At 54.6% G+C, this 24,624-nt stretch overlaps 1 protein-coding gene across 12 annotated transcripts in view; it reads left to right on the forward strand.

Moving 5' to 3' along the window:
* Nucleotides 1-24,624, forward strand: part of OTOF (otoferlin) — a 99,162-nt gene that overhangs the window by 57,587 nt on the left and 16,951 nt on the right. For all 12 annotated transcript variants that reach the window (XM_070573074.1, XM_070573069.1, XM_070573075.1 and 9 more), the window contains 19 exons: nucleotides 1,103-1,229; nucleotides 1,715-1,769; nucleotides 7,816-7,947; nucleotides 11,868-11,930; nucleotides 12,325-12,409; nucleotides 16,511-16,670; nucleotides 17,564-17,750; nucleotides 18,343-18,529; nucleotides 19,947-20,170; nucleotides 20,639-20,747; nucleotides 21,243-21,423; nucleotides 21,545-21,665; nucleotides 22,245-22,345; nucleotides 22,450-22,540; nucleotides 22,715-22,831; nucleotides 23,185-23,337; nucleotides 23,696-23,885; nucleotides 23,994-24,118; nucleotides 24,481-24,615. In XM_070573074.1, the coding sequence (XP_070429175.1) occupies nucleotides 1,103-1,229; nucleotides 1,715-1,769; nucleotides 7,816-7,947; nucleotides 11,868-11,930; nucleotides 12,325-12,409; nucleotides 16,511-16,670; nucleotides 17,564-17,750; nucleotides 18,343-18,529; nucleotides 19,947-20,170; nucleotides 20,639-20,747; nucleotides 21,243-21,423; nucleotides 21,545-21,665; nucleotides 22,245-22,345; nucleotides 22,450-22,540; nucleotides 22,715-22,831; nucleotides 23,185-23,337; nucleotides 23,696-23,885; nucleotides 23,994-24,118; nucleotides 24,481-24,615 (2,543 nt within the window). The remainder of the gene's footprint in view (nucleotides 1-1,102; nucleotides 1,230-1,714; nucleotides 1,770-7,815; nucleotides 7,948-11,867; nucleotides 11,931-12,324; nucleotides 12,410-16,510; nucleotides 16,671-17,563; nucleotides 17,751-18,342; nucleotides 18,530-19,946; nucleotides 20,171-20,638; nucleotides 20,748-21,242; nucleotides 21,424-21,544; nucleotides 21,666-22,244; nucleotides 22,346-22,449; nucleotides 22,541-22,714; nucleotides 22,832-23,184; nucleotides 23,338-23,695; nucleotides 23,886-23,993; nucleotides 24,119-24,480; nucleotides 24,616-24,624) is intronic.

A 24,624-nucleotide genomic window follows, 5' to 3' on the forward strand; every position in this document is an offset into this window, starting at 1 on the left:
CCACACAGAAGCCTAGAGATGTTTAAATAGAAAAGGGAATAACAAAAACCCAAAGTTGTTTGGCTAATTCCCTATTTCTAGGGGAAAACCAGAGTCCCGAGAATGTTTACTGGGTGGCAAGACTCACTGTCCTGCCTTTTCCCCACACCCTCTCACCGGGTGCAGGGAAGGCCCTGGGGGAGAGAGGCAGGGTGGGCCCTGGGAGGCTGGAGTGGGCTGTGGCACTGGTCCCTCTGGAGGAGTGGGCTGGGGAGGGGGCCAGGCAGATGTTTAAGAGGAAGCAGAGGGGACCGGGGGAAGACAGGGGAGAGATGGAGTGGATCAGGGAGCTGTGTGTAGCTTTCTGACTCAAGTGTGTTGATCTCATGCCCACCCCCAGGGCTCCAGCTTCCCTCCCCAGCATCTCCTGTGTGGCCCACTGGCCCCAGAATCTCTCCCCCTTCTCTCACCCCCACGCCAGTTCCAGCTGTGCCTTTCTCCTTCCTAGATTGGAGAGGATGCAGCTGCTGGCTGAGGCCCAAACCTACCATCCTTGGGTGGCTTCTCAGAATCGTCATTTCTTCATCTCATTGGGTTAATACACATCACTACAGGGTTAGGTTCTGAAGTCCATCAGCTATTTTACATGGATAAGTTACTCCCTAAGCCTCAGTTTCCCCGTCTGTGACATGAGAATAATGCCTGTCTTGGCGGGACGTGGCTATGAGGACTAGAGATAGGTGTATAGAGTGCCTGGCATTGTGCTCGGTGCATAGTAGCCACTCAATAAATGGTAGCATTGTTACGAGAGGTACATAGGTGTGGGTTCTTTATTCCCTACCTTCTTCCACAGAGGATATTCAGTTCTTACATAAATAATATACAGTAAAAGAGTTACATTCAATTAAAATAAAAAAGCAAGACCAGATATAATATTGGTTAAGATCAGAGATCCAGACTAAGTAGAAAAAAACTGCAGATATACAGGCCGTAACATTCCAAGCAAATGCTACCAAGGAAACCTGGAATTTGGCTCTTAGCTTCCTGGACACCAAAGCAAAAGGGGGAAGGCAATCACTCTCCCACCGTCCAGCACAGTCCACCGGCCTTTCTTCTTCCCCAGATGAACCAGCTGTGCTGGAAATGGACGACCTTGACCGCCTGGCCATTCGGCTGGGGGATGGGCTGGATCCTGACACAGTGTCTCTAGCCTCTGTCACAGCGCTCACCACCAATGTCTCCAACAAGCGGTGAGTGGGCCAGTGCCCCGCAGCCCTGACCACCTGTACCCCGTCAGGCAGGCCCCATCTTGCCGTGTCTAGACTTTGGGTGGGGAGGAATCAGGGCCTGTGGGCAGCTTCTTCCTAACCCTGCCCATTTTTTTCCTGGATGTCTCTCTCACCTCTCTCCCTGCCAAGGCAGAGTACAACCACTGCAGTCCTGTTCCTGGGTCGTTGAACACCCCGGGGCCTAGGGAAATCACAGAGCCACCCAGCCCATATTTGAACCTGTCCATCTAGTGTCTGTCTCCCTGTTACTCCTGCCTTTCATTGGTCCTCTCTGTTGAGGCCTCTGAGAACAACTAACCTTCATTCTGTTTGGTGGTCCAGGAATGTTTGAAGACCATCATTCTGTCCTTCTGTCCTTCTCCAAGGTCTAACCACTGCGAGTGCCCTCCTCCCCTCCTGCAAGCAGTCTCCTTATACCAGGCCTGACAATATTCTCTCCTCCTCAGATCCAAGCCAGACATTAAGATGGAGCCAAGTGCCGGGCGGCCCATGGATTACCAGGTAGGTAGGTGCCTGGAGCCCTCGTGGCTTTCAGACTCTGCTCTAGTGGGGGCTCTGGCCAGATGTGCATTGTAGACTCTGTGGAGGTGCAGATCTGGGGGTCATAGAGAACCACAAGCTGAATGTAAGTTGCAAAAGCGAGCTTATTCATAGGAGGTATTCACAGAAGTGTCGTAAGTAGAGAGGTACAAACCCAAAGAAAAGCTTGAGAACTCTGCTTCCGCTGGTCAGAGCCCTCCCAGGATTTTGTGTCTGTCACTGGACTCCATAAAGTGGGAGGGCCCTGGAAAAGCCACAACGAGATCAGGTAGCACTACACACCAAAAAATGTTCCAACAGTTAAGATAAGAGCCTCTGAAGAAAGATTTTTTTGGTGTGTTTTTTGAAATTGTTATTTTATATTATTTTAATGCTGGAAGTAATGTCAGTCTTGGTTATCTACAGATGCTGAGAATTTTGGTGTTTTTTCCTTCTTTTTGCTTCTCTGTATTTTCTGAAATTAACACTGAATTTTTTTTGTTTGTGTGTTTCTAAGACTGGAGACAAAATGGCCGAGATAGGGAGAGTTTGAAGCTGTAAGGCTGTTGATGTGGCCGTGGTGCAGGCAGGCCGGGTCGTGAGCATGGCTGGTAGCTGCTGGGAGAGGGCCACACGGGGAAACTGGGCCCCACTGCAGCCCTCCCAGCCTTGCACCTGATCCTCAGCTTTGCAGGGCCACATCCTTAATTTTCTCTCTCCTCCCAGAGTTGATCAGAGCCAGAGAGACTGAATTACACTAACACAACTCACAGAAGTCTAATGTACAAGCCAGAAGTACCTAGTATTTACTTATAAACTGGAAGCAAGAAGGGCCCTGGGACCATCTATTGCTCTAGACCCTCCCCTGAGGACTAACAAGACTCAGTTATAGGTCAGGAGGCTGCTGGACATTCCTAGCAAGTATGCTGCTGGTCAAGGGGGACAGAGCCTCCAGGAGACCCCACCTGTCTGCCGCTGTACTTCCTGCCCTAGTTGCCAACACTGGACCCCAGAATCAGAGTGAGCCCCCTGTCCCAGGTTACCGGTTGTCTTTGACGCCCATTTCCTAAGTCCCATGCACATCACTCCTGCTGTAAGGGCAGCCCCGCCTCACCTCACTCAGGCGTCTGTCTGATGGACTAGATGGCACCTTTCCTTGTGTCTGGTACATCTGGTCACATTTCCTCGGGACATACCTTGTCTCCCTTAACCCTTGCTTCAGTTCCTTCTCATCCAGTTGGTGACCATCTTCACAGGTGCTGGAGAACTAGCTCCGGTATCAAGTGGCCCTGCCCTGGGGTTTCAGACAACCTCAAGCCACTGGACTTCTTGGAGGTTTGGGCACGTCACCTCCTCACCTCTATCAAAACCCAAACACAGTGTCTGCATCTGAGGGCCTTTCCAAGGGACTGGCTCAGGGCTTCGCTTCTCCATGTGCTAAAAGAGAAAAATCCCAAAGAACAAAGACCCCCATAGTCACATACCATTCCCTCTGCAGTGTCACCAGCCTGACACAGAAGGGCACATAGAAAATGATGGCATTGTTGTTGCAGTTAATGTAACTATTATTTTTTGAAAGTTTACTCTGTGCCAGGCACTATACTAGGAGCTGCATGTGTGTTTTCCATTTAAGTTAGTGTAATTCTTACAATGGTCCAAATATAGGTATTACTCCATTTCAGAGGGGAGAAACTGAGGCGCGAGGAGGGTAAGGAGCTTGCCCCAGGTCACCCATTATTCAAAGGCAGAGCCAGGGTTCAAACCCCAGGGTGCCCAGCTGCAGCTCTCAGAGCAACCAGGTTCTCTCTAATTAAGCCTTCGGACAGTCGCTCCCTCTGGTCCCTGTTCATCTTCAGCTCACTGCCTGCTACTTGTTTTGCAGAGCTCTTTCAGACTGCTTCCTGCCAGAGGCTTGTATTAAATGGATCAGATGTTCTTCCTCCAAATGCTTTGTAAATATTCTGAATTGAACAGAACTGTTGTATTTAAGCTGATAAGACAGTGTCTGACAGGTTCATTCACATCTCAACTGCAAGTGTTAACACACTTTGAGGGAGAGCCATGAGGAAGCAAATATGGATTTACTCTTGTTTCCAATAAGTACAATGTATAAAGCAAGGAAACCTACCAGAAGAGACTTCCCTGGCTTGGAGAACTTGGCTTTGCTGAGTTAGAAAGACCTCAGCCAGCGCCCCCAGCTAGTGAGAGGAGAGGGGCCTTAGCTGAACTCAGGCCCAGGAAGGATCCTGAGGGCTCGAAGTGGTGAAGAGACCATGGTGCACCCACACCCTTTGTTTCTTCTGTTTAGAACGCATGTCATGTGCAAACCCTGTCCTGAACCTTGGCATCTCAAGAGCGAGAAGCCACGATCTCCTGCCTGTGAATATGCAGTTTCCCCATCAGAGTGAGCAAAGCTCAGCACTGGGCAGAGACGTCCTTGGTGGGTCATGGAGTCTTCAGTCTGTTCCCTGCCTGCTCTTCCTGGAACCAAGACCTAATACGTTTTCACCTCCAAATATCTCTCCAGTTTTCACCTCCCCATCATCTCCCCTGCCACTGATCCTGGACCCCGAGCCTCGACTGCAATGTTGCACTCGCTTCCTATCTGGTCTCCCTGCCCTCATATTGCCTCCTCCACTTCATCCTCTATGCATCACTGGAGTGATCGCAAAATGCTTATCTGGTTGTGTCCCATCTCTGCCACCTGAGCTGAGGGAAGGTAAAGGATGTTCCAGAAGAGCAGTAATAGGGGGCCCCCTGCCTCTCATCTCCAGCGCCCAGCAGATGTTGTGGCAGCCTGATCAGATCCCTCCCTCAGAAGCAGGTCACAAAGCACCATGACTCGAGTTCTCTCAGGACAGAGGTGTAGAGTTACACGCAGCATTGTTCCTTGCAATGGCTTTCAGGAAGCCACCTGGGGATTATCTCCCTTATCTTGGAAGGAGAGGGCGGAATAGTCAATTACCAAAAAGTCTCCCTGGTCAGCTGGTCAGTTGGTCTCTTTGTGGCTCATTTTCCTCCTCGTCTTCCACCCTGGCAAGATCAAGTTCTCTGCTGATGATTGGAGAGTGGAGGAGGGGATGGCTAATCCTCTCCCCAGAATTTTTTTAAATTTCAAGTCCAGGTGATACAGTTGCCCCTCCCTATAGCCCCAGGTCGGGGGAGGGGGTCAGCAGGAATGAACTTCCCCTCCCCCACCAACACCCCAGAGCCACCTCAATCGTGTACTCTCAGGGTTCCCCTCAGGCCACCCCTCAGCCGGCAAAGAGCACCCTCTGGGGCCCCTCTTTGCCCCCCATCCTTTGTTCCTTTCAACCCTTTACCCTCCTCCCTTCTCCACCTCCTACCTCTCGGGTATCAGAGTTTCCAGCCAGGGTTGTCCACCATTGTTGGCTCTGCTCAGTGGAGGAAGGTGGAAACTTTGGGTCCTGATGATGCAGGCTCGGGGAGCCAAGGAGTGGAAAGAAAGATTTCTTGGACTCTCAAGGTCTGGCAGTAGTGCTCTTTTATTCAGAGAATAGCATGGAGTAGCATGGAGACAGGGCCCATGGGCAGCAAAGAGCTGCAGGCATGGGGGACAGGACCTATGGGCAGTAAGAGCTGCAGACATGGGGACAGGACCCATGGACAGTAAGAGCTGCAGGCATGGGGGACAGGACCCATGGGCAGTAAGAGCTGCAGACATGGGGACAGGACCCATGGACAGTAAGAGCTGCAGGCATGGGGGACAGGACCCATGGGCAGTAAGAGCTGCAGTGCGTTGAGGGTTAGGGCTAAATTTATAAGGCATAGGTATATGAGTTATTTCTTTACAAGACAAAGGAAAGATCATGAAAAAAATCGTTAAAATGGTATCAGTGCAGGTGGGGTCTGGTTGCTGGGCGGTCCTATAACTTTAGATGAGAATCAGATTGGATCATGTCAGGGCATCCTATGCTTCCTGGAGGATGATACAGATGGTATGTAGGGCAGGTCACCTTGGGCTTCTCTCCCTGGGGCGGCCTTGATCCTCATCCCTGAGAAGGAGTAGAGGGCAAAAAGGTTAGCATCACGGCCTGGCCTCTGGATGGAAAACAGAAAAACCAATCAACCACTCACAGTGGGAAGGTTACTCTCCTGATGGCGTATCCTTAGTATCTTATCATTCCAAAACTGTGTCTACTTCCCAGTCTTAAGTTACAGAAAGCCTTTTTTTATTTTTTATGGAGAGGAGAGGATGTGTTAATTGTGGGAAACAATAATGAGATTTAAGAAGATTCTGGTATAAAAAGCTTCATAGAGGTTAAAACCCTATAAATTACGGTGCAAAGAATGTTCTAATGTCTATTTACTCTCCTCACAGTAAACTTCTCAGAGCCAAGTTAATTAGCTCTATTTCCTTTCTAGCTCCCTGAAGAAATGGTGATTATTGATCTTCAGAGCTCTGGATTCTGAGCCCCATGCCCTTTAGCACTTCAAGTTCCAAATAGAAGCGTAGTTCAAGTGTCACTTCAGTTTGTAAATGTCCAGTTTCCAGTTCTATATACTTTCTTGACAACATTCTCATTGGCATCGGAGTTCTTATTTTTCTTGACATCATTAGTTTTGATATGTGGATTTTTCTTGGCCTTCAGAATATTTATAAGACTTTGATGGACACAGTGGATGATGACTTTCATGGTTATTCATTTTTTATGAAAAGGGAAAATAATTCTCTTGAGTGAAATCGTATTTAGGAGTTGCATCAAAGCACAGTAATTAAAATACCAAATCTCCAACATAAGAAGCGTAAAAAGCAACCCATAGAGTTTCATTAGAAGAATGTGCTGAGGTAAATGCTCATACTAGCTTAGCATAGGCTATTTTGTTAAAATGCAAGTTCGAGTCCAGCAAAACAATTGTAAGCATCATACATGACCCTGCCTGCTTGGAAGACCAACCACTTAACTGAAGATGAATTCTATTTGAGAAGATATTTATAACAATAGCTCATATTTTCTAGAACTTTCTACTGTTTATGAAGCACTAGGATGCACATTATCCCACTTAACCCTCACACAGCCTTATGGATAGGTGGTGTCTCTGAGTTTAGCTTTGAAAATTGAGGCTCAGTGAGCCTGCATGGTCACCTGCTCCCAGACCTGGTAATGTATCAGGTCCGGGGCTCGATGCCAGTCACAGTCACCCTGATGGGGACTGACACCTCCAAATTCAGAGCAAGAACTAATGGCTTAAAATGAGGGTTCAGGAAAAGTATGTACACACACGCCTCTCTCTCTGTATCTCTATGCACATATTTGTTGAATGAATGAACAACTGAAAAAAGGGCTTCCCAGTATAGAAGTAAAATTCCAGGGAGCTGAACACCAGTGAAAAGACACATAGCACACGCAACACACAAGCATCAAGCCAGAAAAGGTGGCTCCAGTGGGCACCAACACCTCAGTGGGCATTCAGACCAAAAAATTAAACAAAAGGCGGGCAACCAGGAATGTGGAAAGGGAGCCAAATTCCAAAACACAAGGACATCAGCATGCTGCAGGCTTAAAATTAGAAATGCTGGAACAGGAAATTAAATGCAAATAAGTGGAGAGGTAGAAAGCTTAATTCCTGAGTGCAGGAAACCTGGGAAGTGGGTTTGCAGCCCTCTGTGAGGCAGAGCCATCGATGCTGGGGGGCGGGGAGGCACTTGGAATCACCTGGGAGCTTTAAAATATGGATGCCAGGCCTCACCCCAGAAATTGGACTGAGTTGGTCTGGAGTGTGGAGAATTTTTAACCACTGCCCTCCCCCCCCCCCATGGTGATTCTGGTGCACACTGACTTAGAGTTTTTCCAGCCCACGCCCCTCCTTTATAAATGAGGACACTGAGGCTTAGCAGGGGCAGAGCCCAGGATCACCAGCAGATTAGAGGCAGTGCTCAGACTCGAGCCCAAGTCCAGGGTTGGCTCCCCATACCCTCCAGCCCGCTGCCCAGGCCTGACTCCAGCAGGACCAGCTCCAAGGCTCACATGACCTTCCCTCTGGCCTCCCTCTCTCCTGCCCACAGGTCAGCATCACTGTTATTGAGGCTCGGCAGCTGGTGGGCTTGAACATGGACCCAGTGGTGTGCGTGGAGGTGGGCGACGACAAGAAGTACACATCCATGAAGGAGTCCACTAACTGCCCCTACTACAATGAGGTCAGTGTCCTCTGGCCCTAGGTGGGGAAAGGGGCCTCTCAAAGTGTGGCAGGAGGCTGGAGCCCAGCCCCACCTGGGCCCAGTAGGAGCAGCTGGGAGTCAAGGGGCACAAAGGGCTACCAGCAAGGGTGACCTTGGCCCACCCTATGACAACCCCCAGCATGCTGGCATGCAGTGCCACATCCTCTGGACTCCCAGTCTAGGTATCAGCCTGACACTAATCTAGCCAGGGGCCATCCTTTGAAACAAACACTGCCCCGGGGCTCCAGGGCAGCTCCCAGCCACGCCCCTGTGAAGCCAGAGCTTGGGGCGGTGCCCTTCCTTCCAGCCACTGCCCTTTAGGGCTCTGACACCATTCATGGGTGGTTGCTGTGTGCCAGGCACTCTTCCAAATGCTTTAGGTGCATCATCTCTTCTCACAACAACCGTCAGAGGTTGTCACCATTAATCCCATTTTACACCAAGGGACACTGAGGCTCCTGGAGAAAGAACTTGCCTAGGCACAGAGGGCTCTCTGTGTGCACACCTTCTCCGCTAGGCTGCCCTCAAGGGTGCCTGAACCCCTGTGGGGCTCCTTCCAGAGCAATGGCCTTGACTCCGGGAGTGTGACAGAGAAGAAGCCCAGGACCCACTCCTGTTCTTTGCAGCCTTTGAGGCCACATCAAGATCAAAGGACCTCAGAGACCTTCTAGTTCAATCTCCCCATCTTACAGAGGAGGAGAGTGAGACCTCAATATGGGAAGGGCCAAGATCACAGAGAGTATTGTGGACAGAGCAGGGTCCAGACAGTCCAGCCTCAGCCCTGTGCTCTGTCTGTCACCTTGCATGGCCATCCCAGACAGAGCATCCTGACTGGGTTCCAGTGGGGAGCCCACCGTAATCAGCTCTGGTGCGGGATGCCCCTCAGATGCCTCAGCGCACATCCCACTAACCCAGAAGTCAGTGGCCTGGGGGCCCTGGCTCTCCCTTTCCTGGAGGGGGCATCCAGTCTCATTCTCCCAGCAGCTTCAGGCCGTGAGAGATGCCTGGCTGCCCAAGTAAGGCATCTATGTCCTGCGTCTCAGCGTCTGTCCTGAGTAGTGGTGAGGGCTGAGGGTGCCATCTGCCACTTGGGGGAGGGCATCTTGGGAAGCTGTGGGAGGCCCCAGCTGTGTACCTCCAGCAAGAAAACCTGGGCACATTCTGCCCCTCACAGGGACCCAGGCCAGGGATAGGGCCTGGCTGAAGTCTTCCATGCGACCACAAATGGACCCCTTCTCACAGCTGGTTTCCTGCAGGCCCACAGGGCTGGGACATCCGTGTTCAGGGGCCCCTAGCCCCATGTGGCAACCTTCCCAGGAGTCAGGAAATTCAGGCTCGACACTTCTGGCCTTACATCAGAACACATCCCTGACTGGAAAAGCCTCCAGCCTAGATAAGGGTCTACTTTCCCCTAATGGCTATGGAGACAGGTGCCCGTGGTCTTCCACGGTTATCTGATAGTGGTGAAGCCGTGTTTGGCTGACTCAAGGGCTCACCTTACACGGGGTCCACACACCTCATGTTTCATTCAAATTGTTTCCTTCTTCCCAAGGAAACAGAGCTGTTCTCCCCAATCGGTGCTTCCCTGGCAAACTCCTACTCACCCTGCAGGGCCCAGCTCAAATGTCCTTGCACTGAGCAGCTTTCCCTGCACTCTGTAGGTCAGAGGTCAGCACACTCCTCTCCCTGTGACAATAATATCCTTGAATCGAGGTTTGTCCTTCCTATCTCTGTTCCTAGTGGACTGGAGGCTACCGGTCTCCTGCATTGCTGTGGCCCATCCCAGGGCCTGGCATGTACGTGGAGAGGTTTGGTAACACTTGGCTGAATGGATACTCACCCAAAGAAAGAAACAAAGATTTACTGAGCATCTGCATGCACCAGGCCCATGCCTGGCAACCTGGGGGCGGCAAAGCTGACAGTTTCTGCCCTAACAGGCCACCTCCTAGTTCCAGCCTAGAAACCATTTTCTAAACTCTATCTTTATATCCGCCAAGACTATTCATTCCACTCCTCTTTGGACCATCTTAATTTATCCCTGAGGCTCCTGGCTCTGGGCCCGTCATCATGTGAAGGGAAGTTCACTACCATCACCCTCCCAGAGCGACCTGACCGTTTGCAGACCTGGGTGATACCCCTTCTCTGTGGTGCACCCAGTCCAGGCCGCTGGCATCTTCCTTCTGCCCAAAACCACCTCTCCCCCTTGCCGTGGATCCTTCTCTTTCTCCATCCTAAAACATCTGGCACTATACCATCTGCTCACCAGCACCAACTCTCTTTTTGCTTTTCTTTTGGCTCCTCCTTTGCCTATAAGACATTCTACTCTGGAATATTCTAAGTACAACCAGGAAAAAAAGCCATGTATGTTCAAGGACAGGAACTAGAAGTCTATCATCTATCGTCTGTCTATCCTTCCATCCATCCATCCATCCATCCATGTAGCTATGCCTTTCCTCAATCCAACGTTCCTCCTAGTGACCACCTCTTTCCCCGTATAAGTCACAGTCCGACTGTGTGAGTTGTCCCCCCTCCCCACCTACCAATCACACCTCAACCTCTGTAGTCGTTTCTGGCCCATGGCTTCACTGAAACTGCCCTCCTCCGGGTCACCAAGGACCTTGCTGTCCCTAAGTACAACATCCACTGTCGCCCCCTCTCCCTTGACTCCCAGGTCCTTCCATCCTCTTGCCACGCCCTCCCCTGGGGACCTCTGGTGCCACTCTCCTGCTTTCCCCTTCTCGCCAGCTCCTCGCCTCACTGCCTTTCTTGGCCTTGCTCCCTCTGCCCACTGCTGAAATGCTGCTGCTTCTTGGAAACTTGTCCTGGATCTGCTTCCTTCCTACACTCTCCTTGGGTATCTTCCAAGTCCCAAGGTATCAGTTGCCATCTGTGTGTCTAGATCTCCAGAGCTTCAGTGCCCCACAACCAGCACCGCCTGGACATGTTGCTGCTACACATAGCACTTGGCATTTATTGTGCCCTGACCATGTGCACACCTGGTTGAACGCTTGACAGAGGTCATCTTATTTATACTTCACCACAACCACACCTCCCAGCCCCCCTGTGAATGGTGCCCCTGGAGCACTTCAACATGGCGGCCCTGGATCATTATCCCCACATCATAGAGGGGTAAACTGAGGCTCTGGAGAGGAAGTGATTGGCCCAACAGTAAAAGCTCAGTCTGTCTGGCTCTAAAACCAGCACTTTTAACCCACAATGCTCTAGTGTGAGCAGCCAGCAGCCAGGAACAGATTCTCCTCCGACATTTACCCTAAGCACATTGGCAACATTTCTTCCTTCTCCCTGCTCACAAGCCCACCAAAGCAGTGGTCCCTATGCTCACTGCCCCCAACCCTCATTCCCGGCACCTGCACACCAAGGCCGGGAGAGATGGGAGGGAGCTGCGGGTGTGAGTGGCAGCTGCCAGCTCAGGAGGGCAGTTCACACCCACAGCATTTTACATTTACTGCAGATGAAGTGCCTTCACACCTTAGTTTACATTTTAGCATCTCTGAAATTGGGACTTGTCTTCTGGCAGTGGAGCGTTGTGGTTTAATGGCAATGTCTATGTTGCCTGTACAACCACGGTGTGTCTTACAGTATCTTGCAGTGTCTCCTCGAGTCTCATAACAAGACTCTGAGGTGGATGTCATTTACCCTCATCTTACAGCTCAGGAAACTGAGATTCAGATGATGTGTTGCTCAAAGCCACACAGCTCCACCTGCCCCAGGGTTAGGGAGGACCAATGGTTGCCACTGCTGCTCATCCAAACTTCAGGGCTCAGGGGAAATGGCCGGGGTGCCAACAGGCATTGCCAGGGGGGAGGGGCCCGCACTGCCCCAGGCTGTTAGCCGCTACCCGCTGAGTGACAGCAGCTCTGGGTCCTTCCTCCCTCCAGTACTTCGTCTTTGACTTCCACGTCTCTCCTGATGTCATGTTCGACAAGATCATCAAGATCTCGGTGAGTGGGGAGCAGCTCCTAGCAGGCAGGGCCACTAGCTCAAACTGCACCTTTGTGCACACTTGAAAAGGGCGACCCCTCTGGGCGGACCAACCATAAAAAGGCAGCCCCGCGCCTGGACCAGCCGGATTTGGGCCCCTCTCGCCCCTTTAGCTGGGTGCCTCTGTATAGTGTACAACATCCTCACCGGTACCTGGCAGCCAGCAAAAACAGGCGAAGGCAGGAGGGGCCGATGCTGAGCCTCAGTCAGCCACACCTGCCCCACCAAACGCCCTCCCACTTCACCGAGAAGCTCGGGTCCCCAGGAGGACTGAGGTGACACCGCCATCAGTCAGCCCCGAGGGAAGCCTGAGCCCTGCCCAGCCTGACTGGTGCTGGTGGTTCTGCCTGGAAGGTGATTCACTCCAAGAACCTGCTGCGTAGCGGCACCCTGGTGGGCTCCTTCAAAATGGACGTGGGGACCGTGTACGCCCAGCCTGGTGAGTAGCTGCGTGGCCTGGCCAGCATGGGGGCACATGGCTCAGGGGACTTGGAGCACACCATGCTTCCCGCCCTGGTGGTCCCTGGGCCCAGCCTGGCCAGGACCATGAACTCATGTGGGGCCATGAGTGCACATGGCTGTCAGGTGTGTGGAGCGATGGGGTGCCCAATCTGCGCACAGATGCAGTGACCACCTGCGCTCGGTCTGCTGGAGTCACAGGAGCCCTGTGGGATACACAGCATCACCCCCTTTTACATTTGAGGGGCCTGAGGCTCGGAGAAACTCCAGAGCTTCCCCAGCAACCCAGTTGGTCTGGGGTGAAGTCAGACTATGTGACTCCAGAGTCCCTACGGAGCCACACTGTCCTTAATGCCAAATGCAGAGTGACAGCCTCTGAGAGACGCTGGGTCTAAAAACACTCTCACTGGCCATTTGTCGAGGGACCCAGGCCGCCTGAGAACAGCCCTGTGGGGCTGAGTCTGACCAGCAGCTCTGTGGGTACCTGTGGGCCAACGCTATGTGGGGTAGGTGAGGGAAGCCCAAGGGGTGGCCCAGAGGGCTTGTGAGGGTTGGTCCAGGCAGAGGAGGTGCCCTCACCCTGACAGATGACGAGTGACCACATGGCCAGCTCGGGAACCACTGGCATCCAACCTGGCATCAGGCCCACCCTGTGTCCCTGAAGTGAACCCACCACTTGGGGTGCAGTGATGACCCCATTAGACCCTTTGATGGTGACAATACAATTTCACCCAGACTATCACATTTGACCCTCACACGACAGTGAGGTGGGCCTCAACTCTCCTTCACATTTTACAGACGAAATAACCGAGGGCAGAGAAGCTCAGTGCCTTGGAGGTGCCCCTAAACTATTAAGTTGAACAAATTGGTGATTTCTTATGGTTCAACCTAATAGACACTCAGCCAGTGCACATTACAACTGTGACTCAGAGCAGGTAATCGGAGTTCAAAACCCAAGATTATGCACATAAAAAATCGCAAAATCATAGAACATTCAAGCTGCAAGAGACCTTAAAAAAGATCTGGTCCAATCTCCCTGTGGAGATGGAGAAACTGGGGCCCAGGGTGATGGAGGGACTTGCCCAAAGTCTGGGAGTAGAACCTGGGTCTCCCCGCTCCCAGGCCTGTGCCTTTCCATGCTGCAGACGGGCTGTGGTCCTCAGTAGAGGGCAGCCCTGTGACCATCGGCACTGTAGGGAGCAGGGAAGAGGATCAGTCTGCCGCTCTCGTGTCCCAGGGAGCACGCACTGCTGTGGGCATTGGTTGGAATGACACTGGCATGCCTGAGGAGGTCCTCCACCCCAGGGCTGAGCAGTGCCCCCTGGTACAGTCGGCAGGCCTGAGGCCTGAGGCCTGGAGCCAAGAGAAAGTCAGGGGGTTGGAGAGACAGTGAGGAGCCTGCTGTGGACCTCTGGGCTTCCGAGTGGAGTCCTGGTGAGGAAACCACTGCCATTCTGGGAGCACTTACTGAGTGCCAGGTACTGGACTGGGCACACTGTCCCAGCAGACCTAACCCTCACAACCCCATGTAGGTGTCAATGCTCCCCTTTCACGATAAGGAAACTGAGGTTGATCAAGTTTAAAGAGCTGGCCAAGGGCCGCATTGTGAGTCAGTGGCAGAAATGGGATGTGAGCTCAGGCCTCTGGGCCCAAAGCCCAGGCTCTCCGCTGGGGTCACCCACCCCGAGATTTGCTGCTCCTGCTGAACCTGTCCCTGAGCCTGGTACCCTACGTGGGAGGCTGAAGTCACACGGCCCCTTCAGTTGGGGCACTGGTGTCTTCACTCCAATGATCTCCAGTTTGGCCTGACCTTCTTGATGAGTCCCTGGTTCCTGGCCCAGCCAGAGTGTTGTTGGACAGCGTGCTGCCAGGGACGCAGGACTCCTGGATGCTGCTGGGAGCCTTGGGTGGTATCAATGTCTCCTGGAACTGAAAGGGTTTCCCGGGGACCAGAGCCTGCTCTATCCTGGCAGGACCACATTTGCACCACCAGATGCAGCAGCAGGAAACTAACTGCTCACTCATTGCTGCTCTGCTGGAGACTAGGAAGGGTCGTAAAGGAGCCGGTCCATCCTCTTGTAGATCCTAGAAGAGGACTGGGATGCTAGCACCCTCCCCAGCCCAAGCAGCCTCCCCTGGCAGGTGTCAGAGCCAGGCCTGGCGGGTGAAATGATGTTTCAGGCTGGTAAGCAGGGAGCTCAGGGCCTCGTGTTGTCCTGCACCTCTGGCCTGAGATCACACGGTGTTAGGACTGGACGGGCCTTAGAGGTCATCAGCCAGTGTTCACCCAACGTCGAGACTCCCAGGCAGCATCCCTGATTGATTATCCAGCCTTTGCTCAGACCTCCCGGGAATGGGGCACTCACCCCCTCTTATTGTAGATATCTCCGTTTGTTTACTTCAAACCAGAATCTGTCACCCTCTAACCTTCACCCGCGTTCACAGGTCTGTCTTTCAGGGACAGCAAGAATCAATCCACTCCCTCTTCAAGTAGCCTTTAAATTTGAAGGCAAATTTCATGTCCCTCTCTTTCCTTGCTAAATTTTACCAATTCATCTACCCATGCACGCATCTGTCCATCTACCTATATATCCATTCATCCACCCACCATCCATCCATTCACCATCCATCCATATATTAATCCATCCTTCTAGCCATTTATCCATCCGCCATCTATTCATTCATCTACCTTTTCAGCCAGCCAGGCAGCCTACCACCCATCCTCTATCCATCTCCCCACTCAGCCACCCATCAATCTGTTCGTGTATCTGTACCACAAACATCTGCTCTGGCGAGACCGTGAAGCTCTGGGGCAGCCTAGGACACGGCCGCCTTCCCCTGAGGTGTGCCACTTCAGCTGATGGCCTTCAGCAACTCCTCACCACAAGGCTTCCTCCCCTCTCACCATGCTGGTCTCTCTCTTCAGACTCTACTGTGGCATTAGCTCTCCTGAGACACGGTTGGACTGCCCTGTCCCCAGACAGGCTGATTTCTGCACACAGAACACTTCATGGAACGCAGTGGGGACAGAGCCTTGTTGGGCACAGGTCTGAGCTACGGTAGAAGGTGAAAGAGGAGGGAAAGAAGGAAGAAAGTGCTGAGCCCCTGGAGATTTCAGGGCCCATGCAAAACCTGAGGCAGAAGATGTGCCCTTCATGCAGCAAGGCGCGGGTTCTCTCTGCTTGCAAACTAGCTTTAAAGGAAACCTACAGGGGCAGACCTGTCCTAGAGCGGGCTCCCCCCTGACATCTGTCCTTTCCTCCACACTTTCCGAGGTCCTGAGGATACTGGGATGACACTGCCAGTCTCTCTTTAGGAGGCTTTCAGCCTGAAATTAGAGACAGACAATAAATAGATAATCACAGCGACGATGAGATAGGAGGTGTGCATATGGAACAAGCAGAACAGCTAAGGGGCCAGGATGAGCTCTTCTAAAGAAGTCGGGGAAGCCTGCATGGAAGAGGAGACACTTGAACAAAATGAGAAGTTTGAACAGGGAGGGGGAGGGTGGGGACGGGGGAGAGTAGGGATGAGGGCGTTCTAAGCTCAAGAATAGCAGCCACAAAGGCGTGGGAGTACAAAACAGCGATGTGAATTGTTCGGAGAAGGGTGAGCAGCTTTGCCTGGCAGGAGCACAGGGGTGGGGTGGGATACACAGGGTGAGCTGAGGAGAGCTGAATCAGGAGGCCCCACAGACCACGCTGAGGTCTGTGGTCTCTACCCCAATCACGGGGAAGCCCCAGATGGGTTTGAAAGGGAGAGTGAGAGGGGGAGCCTCTGAGGGCTCTGTCTGGCAGCCGTGTGCAGGTTGCCTGCAGGGGTGGGGCAGGAGGCCCAAATAGGAGGCTCCTCACTGGAGTCACACCACACACCCGCATGCATGACCATGGGCAGCGCCTTGCCCCAGCTGCCCCTGCTTGGGGACCTCTGTCTCCCCCTGGCCCAGAGGCAGGCAGAGCTGTGGCCCCAGGCCCGGAGACCTGATGGCCTGAGCTAACAGGGGCCAAGAAGGCACTCAGCTCTGAGGGCAGGGTGCCACCTGGGTGGGGGCGACAGGTGCACTCCCCCTCCTCCACTGCAGAGCACCAGTTCCACCACAAGTGGGCCATCCTGTCAGACCCGGATGACATCTCCGCTGGGCTGAAGGGCTATGTGAAGTGTGATGTCGCTGTGGTAGGCAAGGGGGACAACATCAAGACGCCCCACAAGGCCAACGAGACAGACGAGGACGACATTGAGGGGTGAGGCTCCCCTCCCCCCACAGCCCCTGGAGAACTGACCCAGCCCTTCCTTCCCCCAGAGGGGGCCCCTGGGGTGGCCTTGGCCCAGAGATCTTACCCTCCATCTCCCTTACCCCTGTCCTCACCACTCCCAGTCAGCCCAGCTCTTCCCAGAAGGACTGAGCCAGGGCCAGCCTCAGTGTCTGCAGACTCTCCTTGTCACGGGAGGGAAAGGACTGAGGCAAGGCAGAGCAGAGGCTCCTGGAGGAGGGCCAAGAATGACAGTCCTTTGACATGCAGACGTCTGACTTTGAGAAACTTGGTAGGAAAAGCGGAGTCCAGGAGCTGCTGGGTCCTGAGTCTTCCCAGGAGAGCAGAGAGATGTCCTTTTCTGTGCCAATTCCAGGCAGCTGACAGTGGCTTTTGACAAATATTCTGGGACCTTGTCCCAGTGGGAAAAAATACTGGAATCCAATGAATCATGTCTCTCATGGGCCAGGGAGGGAGAGTGGTGGCTTCCTGTGAGGTTTTTATCTAGAGGACAAAGAGTGTGGCACAAAGCTGAGAAAAGCGGATAGTAATACTCTCTCACCCTACAATTGATATCTTTCACCCTACAATTTACAAAGCACTCATGTATTTTAACCTATTTGAGCCTTATGACATTCCTGGGATTGTTGGGTATTATTATTCCTGTCTTAAAGGTGAGGAAACTGAGGCTCAGAGAGATGGGGAGATTTGCGTAGGATCCCACAAGAGAGCAGGTGCTGTCAACTCAGGTGTCTTTAGTCCTGGGGGGACCTTCTCAGCCATCCTTACCATACCATCCCAGGCCCCAGGAGTATATATATGGGAGGGCAGGAGTTAGGGTGCCCAGGCCTGGCCACCACAGTGCTAGCTGTATGTGCTGGCAGGAACTTGCTGCTCCCTGAGGGGGTGCCCCCTGAACGCCAGTGGGCCCGGTTCTACGTGAAAATTTACCGAGCAGAGGGGCTGCCCCGTATGAACACAAGCCTTATGGCCAACGTGAAGAAGGCTTTCATTGGTGAGAACAAGGACCTAGTCGACCCCTACGTGCAAGTCTTCTTTGCTGGCCAGAAGGTATTGGGGTACAGGGTTCAGAGGCTAGGCTTGGGGTGACAGGCATCAGAGGTGCAGGGTGATGGGTGGGGGGCCTGGGGGCAGACAAAAGGGAAAGTCGAAAATCACGAGACAAGCCTTGGGTCATCTTGGCTCATTCACCTCTAGAAGTGAGGCGAGTGAGAGATGAGGGGAGTGCCACCTGAGAAGGTCTGGGAAGTAAGGCCAGGCCGGAATCATCTCAGCCCTGCACGGGCCTCAGGGAATCCTGCCTGCCTCCAGGTCCTGGAGACCCAGAGCTGACAGGGAGCACTGAGAGGGAGGCGGGTCTGAGAGCCTAGGGTGGGGAAGGGTGAGGTGATAGGTACACACACATGTACACACATACCACACACACATACATGCATGCACACATGCAGATACACATACCACACACGTATACACATACACATGCATCACGTGCATGCACATGTACACATACATGCATGCAGATATACATATATACACACATGCACATGCATCACACGCATACACACGCCACACACACATGCACATGTATACACTACACACACATGCACACACACAAGCCCTAACCCTCACTCCCTCCCACCAGGGCAAGACTTCAGTGCAGAAAAGCAGCTATGAGCCACTGTGGAATGAGCAGGTCGTCTTTACAGACCTGTTCCCCCCACTCTGCAAGCGCATGAAAGTGCAGATCCGGGACTCGGACAAGGTCAATGATGTGGCCATTGGTACCCACTTCATTGACCTGCGTAAGATTTCCAACGATGGAGACAAAGGTTAGCAGCAGGAGACTGGGGGATGGTGGGGGGGCGGGGGCAGGGGCTAGGAGGGGCCTGAAGGGAAGGAGTAAGTGATGAGACACTCCACACACGTACCACCACCACCATCCCACACCTTGGCCTGAAGGGCTCCAGGTGTTGTGCGGGCTTTGTCAGCATCCCCCGCTCCCCCCCCCCCCACCAAGGGAAAGGTGGGCACTCATGGCTCAGGTCTGCACAGAGCTGACGGGCCTTCCTGAGCAGGCTGCCTGGATTTGAACTGCAGCTCTGACAATTAGTAGCTGTGTGAACTTTGTACCTGTTTTCCCATCTGTAAAAGGACATAATAATAATTATATATGTGTGGACATATACATGTGTACCTATACATGTATATTACACATGTATGTGCACTGCTGCCGTGGTACCTATCCATAGACTTGTTGTGGGGCCTGACCCCTCCTAGGACCCGGGCACTGAGTGGAGCAAGAGAAAAGGATCCATTCCTGTCTTCACAGTGCTCACCAGGGATCAGGAAGATGGCTGTGCTCAAAACCTAAGGCACAAAACCCGCATATTGTACAATTCCATTTGTGTGGAATATCCAGAATAGGCAAAGCTGTAGAGACCGAAAGTAGATTAGCGGTTGCCAGGAGGTAGGGAGAGAGGGAATTGGGACTAGCTGCTAATTAGCACGGGGGTTCCTTTTGGGGGAATGGAAATGTCCTGGAATTAGATGATGGTTGCACAGCATAGTGAATATACTAAAGACTGCTGAAATGCACACTTTAAAATGAATTTGTTACATGAAGGAGATCTCAATTTTTAAAATGTTGTAAGTTCTTTTAAAAAATCAGGCAGAACAAAACAAACAAAGCACATAAGGCAGAACTGGATCCGTGCTACACATGAAACACAACAAATCCCAGTGGGAGGAGTGAGTTGGGACCAGGAATTGGGACACTTTGTGGAGGAGGAGGCTTTAACAGGCAGAGGCAGAGAGGGAGGGCCTCGGGGAGGAGGGGAGGGGTCTGCATAAACAGGGTGGGACGCCCGGTGCAATGCATATATGGCATATATGGCAAAAGGCCATGCTGAGTTTGGGAGGAGCTGGCATCTGTCCTTCAAAGAGACTGTGGGCAGCCCCTGCACCAGATGCCAGGAAGCAGGGAGCGTGCCTTTGCCTCCCCCAGCCACAACCAGCTCAGGCCCCCACAGAAAAGAAGCAGACCCAAGAAAGTGCCCCCTGCTGGTGAGAAGGCTGCCCCACACCTGCCCGCACACAGCCCCTCATGAGCCATGGGCTGCCCTGCAGGCTTTCTTCTGCCTCAAACGTTTCACCAGCAAGGCCAGGAGCCCCCAGAAGAGCTCCCTTCCCCGCCAAGGGATCCCTGGGTGTGATTCAGGCCCCTCCTCCCTCTGCCACGGCCCACAGGCTTCCTGCCCACGCTGGGCCCAGCCTGGGTGAACATGTACGGCTCCACACGCAACTACACGCTGCTGGACGAGCACCAGGACCTGAATGAGGGCCTGGGGGAGGGAGTGTCCTTCCGCGCCCGCCTCATGGTGGGCCTGGCTGTGGAGATCCTGGACACCTCCAACCCTGAGCTCACCAGCTCCACGGAGGTGCAGGTGGAGCAGACCACCCCCGTCTCGGAGGTGAGGCCCGGGGGGCTGTGCTGTCCTCCAGAGCCCCTAGCTCAGCCCCCTTCCTGCCACGACAACCTGGGCCTGGGCTCTGCCTGTTGCTGCCCTGCCTACCCAGGGGCCAGACCCCAAGATGAGGTCTCCCTCTCCAGGAACCGGGGCCCCCACTTAACCCCTCAGAGGAAACTCTGCCTGCAGTCTGCCTGGAGGTCCCAAGATGGAGCCTCATTTCTACCCGTTCCTGGCCATGGCTGTCCCTGTGGTGCACAGAGCCAGCCCTTCCTTCAGGGACATCCAGGCTGGAGGGCGAAAGGATTGGGCCTTCAGGGTCTGGGCTGCCCAGCCTCACAGCTGGGTGGGATATCCCCCACCATCAGCCCAAAGGGCCTGGCCGTGAGATGCTAGGAGGAGGCCTGGCCCAGGCCCAGGCCCAACAGCCCCACTAAGGTTTAGCGACCATTTGAACCACCTTCCCCACAGAGCTGCACGGGGAAAATGGAAGAATTCTTTCTATTTGGAGCCTTCTTGGAGGCCTCAATGATCGACAGAAAAAACGGAGACAAGCCAGTCACCTTTGAGGTCACCATAGGTGAGTGCTGGGCTCCCAGACTGGTCTGCAGGCCCGGGGGTGCTGGGTGGTAACCACCGGGCCCTGCTCCAGAACCCGCAGGGGAGGGACACTTTGATGGCTTTCCTCCGCGTGTCCTCAAGCACCCACATGGGTCCCACAAGGGCCTAGTTCCACCTGCAGGGCTAGGCTATGTTTGGGACCTGGGAGGAAAGGAGCCCTCCCTGTAGAGGGAGGGAGGAGAGAGTGGGAATACGGGCCACGTCCTGAGCTGGACCTTGAGCTCAGTGGTCATCTGGGCTCCTAGCGAGATCTTTGCAGAGGTGGAAGACGCAGGCGCCTTCCTCTGGGTGGTGTTCTGTTGTGTCCGAGCGGGCACAGACCCCCACCACCTTCCCCATTCCCTGACTTTCCTTCTTCCCTCCACAAACCCGAGGCAACATCTGGATTGGAGAGCAGGGTGGGACCCCGTCGGGGAAGGACTCCGTGCCCTTGCATGCCCCCTTCCACCTCCAGGCAACTATGGGAACGAAGTTGATGGCCTGTCCCGACCCCAGCGGCCTCGACCTCGGAAAGAGCCTGGGGACGAGGAAGAAGTAGATCTGATCCAGAATTCGAGTGACGACGAGACCGACGAGGGTGGGGACCTGGCCTCAGTCTCCTCCACTCCACCCATGCGGCCCCAGATCACTGACAGGTAAGCCGGGTGGCAGAGAGGGTCCTGGGAGGGCCTGCCTGCTGCCTCCCATTCTCTCTGGGTCCGGCCCTCCCACCTCCCTGGGCCCCAATCCTCAACCTCCCTCCTCCTCCCACCCCAGGAACTACTTCCACCTGCCCTACCTGGAGCGCAAGCCCTGCATCTACATCAAGAGCTGGTGGCCGGACCAGCGGCGCCGCCTCTACAATGCCAACATCATGGACCACATCGCAGACAAGCTGGTCAGGGCGGGGCCGGGGTGGGAGGGGATGGGGAAGGGGTGCCATCTGAGGGCCTCGCCCAGCTTGGAAGCCTCCCTTGCAGCACACAAGGCCCATCTGCCCAGCAGCTGGCCTCCAATGGAGATTGGAGGGCGGGGGTGCTGCAGGAATGGCCCCCACGGGATCTCTGTTCCTGTACTCACCCCAGGTCAGAGGAGCAGGCAGAGGGCGCAAGGGCTACCCAGAGTGGAATCTGGGAACCCTGGCTAGTAGCCCCTCTGTCCTGCATTCCCACCCCATCTAGCCCTGAGTTCTGCCCACCCAGCCCCTGTGGCTCCACCAGGACCACAGACTCAGAGCCCGGAGGTGGCATCTTCCTTCAGGAACGGAAGACCCACGAACATGAAGGCCTCCGGACTCCGAAAACAGAACCTGGGAAATGGGTTGTTTCCTTATGATGGTGGGACACTGGAGGGTGGCGCTAGTGAGAGGTCCCAGGTCACTAGCGGCTCACTGCCCCTGATGAATGAGGGGAGACATTTGGGGGAGCTGACTGGGGGCACCGTGGCTCAGCATTCACCCCTCCCTCCTGGTTCACAGGAAGAAGGCATGAACGATGTGCAGGAGATGATCAAAACGGAGAAGTCCTACCCGGAGCGTCGGCTGCGGGGCGTGCTGGAGGAGCTCAGCTGCGGCTGCCAGTGAGAGCACAGGACAGCGGGGTGGGGGACTGGGCAGAGGAGGAGGTGTCTGTAGGCCTCCTGCTGGCGGTGGACTCTGCTAAGCCCTGCTCCCCATTCCCCAGCCGCTTCCTCTCCCTCGCTGACAAGGACCAGTGCCACTCGTCCCGCACCAGGCTCGACCGGGAGCGCCTCAAGTCCTGCATGCGGGAGCTGGTGAGGACTTGCTGGTCCTCAACGCTGGACCACACGGGGGATCGAGGGAGGTCTAGAGGTGAAAAGGGGAAGCTGAGGTGGGAGGACATCGGTCTCTGAGGTCACAGCCCCCCAGGGCCAGCCCCCTTCATCATGTGTCACAGCCTGAGCCCCACTTACACGCGCCCCCCACAGGAGAGCATGGGCCAGCAGGCGAAGACCCTGCGGGCACAGGTGAAGCGGCACACCGTGCGGGACAAGCTGAGGCTGTGCCAGAACTTCCTGCAGAAGCTGCGCTTCCTCGCAGACGAGGTGGGGCCCCTGCTGGCGTGCACGCAGAGGGTGCCCGGCCCCAAGCTCGAGTGACCGGAGTTGGGACATGGGGCTACACAGAAAGGGGTTTGACCGGACCACCTAGGAGGCCCCTCCTGCTCTGCCAGCAGTTGAAGGACACGGGTGAACGGGCCCTTCATCCTGTCCTGTGTTCTTACCGCTCCATCAGTGGGAGGCAAAGGAAGACCCAGAATCTGGGGGCCTTCCCTCTGCAGGCCCAGGACTGGCCCTCTGGGTCCTGAGGCAGGGACCCTGAGGGTCAGATAGGCTCCGGGAGCCTCAGCCAAGAGGCAACACCCCTCCCTTACCGGACCCCCTCCCACCACCACCAGCCGCAGCACAGCATCCCCGACGTCTTCATCTGGATGATGAGCAACAACAAGCGCATCGCCTATGCCCGGGTGCCATCCAAGGACCTGCTCTTCTCCATCGTCGAGGAGGAGCTGGGCAAGGACTGTGCCAAGGTCAAGACACTCTTCCTCAAGGTGCTGGAAGGGGACCAAGACTTGGGGTAGGGGGCGCTGGGGTCCTGTGTTTGCATCTGGCTTCTTTCAAGGGGTCAGCCCCCACTTGGAGGGAGCAGCACCCCTACCCCAGGGTTGGGCAGGCCTCAGCTGATGGGTGGAGCCCTCCAGCAGCAGGTGCTCAGAGAAGAGCTGGAGAGAGAACAGGAAGGGGGGTCCATCGTGCCAATCCCCCTCAGCTCTGGGTTTCCCATCCCCTCCCCCTAGCCCAGTGGGATGGCTGTGGAGGGGCATGGCCAGCTCTGACCAAGATCTCCGCCAGCCCCTGGCCCCTCCTCACCCCGTGGGCTCTGGCAGCTGACCCCACGCCCACCCGCAGCTGCCTGGAAAGCGGAGTTTCGGCTCAGCCGGCTGGACGGTACAGGCCAAGCTGGAGCTCTACCTGTGGCTGGGCCTCAGCAAGCAGCGCAAGGACTTCCTGTGTGGCCTGCCCTGCGGCTTTGAGGAGGTCAAGGCGGCCCAGGGCCTGGGCCTACACTCCTTCCCCCCCATCAGCCTGATCTACACCAGTGAGTGGGGACTCATGGCCTGGGCGGCCCCTGGCTCCCAGTCCTCACCCCGGGAGGGCACTGGAGGGACCACCTGTTTCCGGAGCCTCAGCCTGCTCTTCCCCACAGAGAAGCAGGCGTTCCAGCTCCGTGCGCACATGTACCAGGCTCGCAGCCTCTTTGCCGCTGACAGCAGCGGCCTCTCAGACCCCTTTGCCCGTGTCTTCTTCATCAACCAAAGTCAGTGCACAGAGGTGAGGCCCGGGGCAGGAGCGAGTGGTGCTGGCTTTGAGAGCTTGTGGGACCTAGAGAAACAGACCAGCCAGTGCCCCAGATCCTTAGAGGGAAGCCTTGCAGATAAGTGCACACCCAGGCCACACAGGTAGAGGCTTTAATTGTGCCTGTATTCAACACAGGAGACAGGGAAGACAGCAGGGTGAGGTGAGCAGACCTCACATTGGCTTTCATTTTAAGATTCCCGGAAGAGTCAGGGAACATGACACACCTGCCCCCCCCCGAGTTCCCTGGAAGCCACAGTGACTAGGGGTGACTCCTGCTCCTGCATCTGCCTGCCCACCACCACTTATTACCTATGTCCCCCTGTCCCATGCTGCAGGTGCTGAATGAGACCCTGTGCCCCACCTGGGACCAGATGCTGGTCTTCGACAACCTGGAACTGTATGGTGAAGCTCATGAGTTGCGGGATGATCCTCCCATTATTGTCATCGAAATCTATGACCAGGACACCATGGTATGGGTG

This window comes from Equus przewalskii, chromosome 14, assembly GCF_037783145.1.
Source record: "Equus przewalskii isolate Varuska chromosome 14, EquPr2, whole genome shotgun sequence".
Taxonomy (NCBI): Eukaryota; Metazoa; Chordata; class Mammalia; order Perissodactyla; family Equidae; genus Equus; species Equus przewalskii.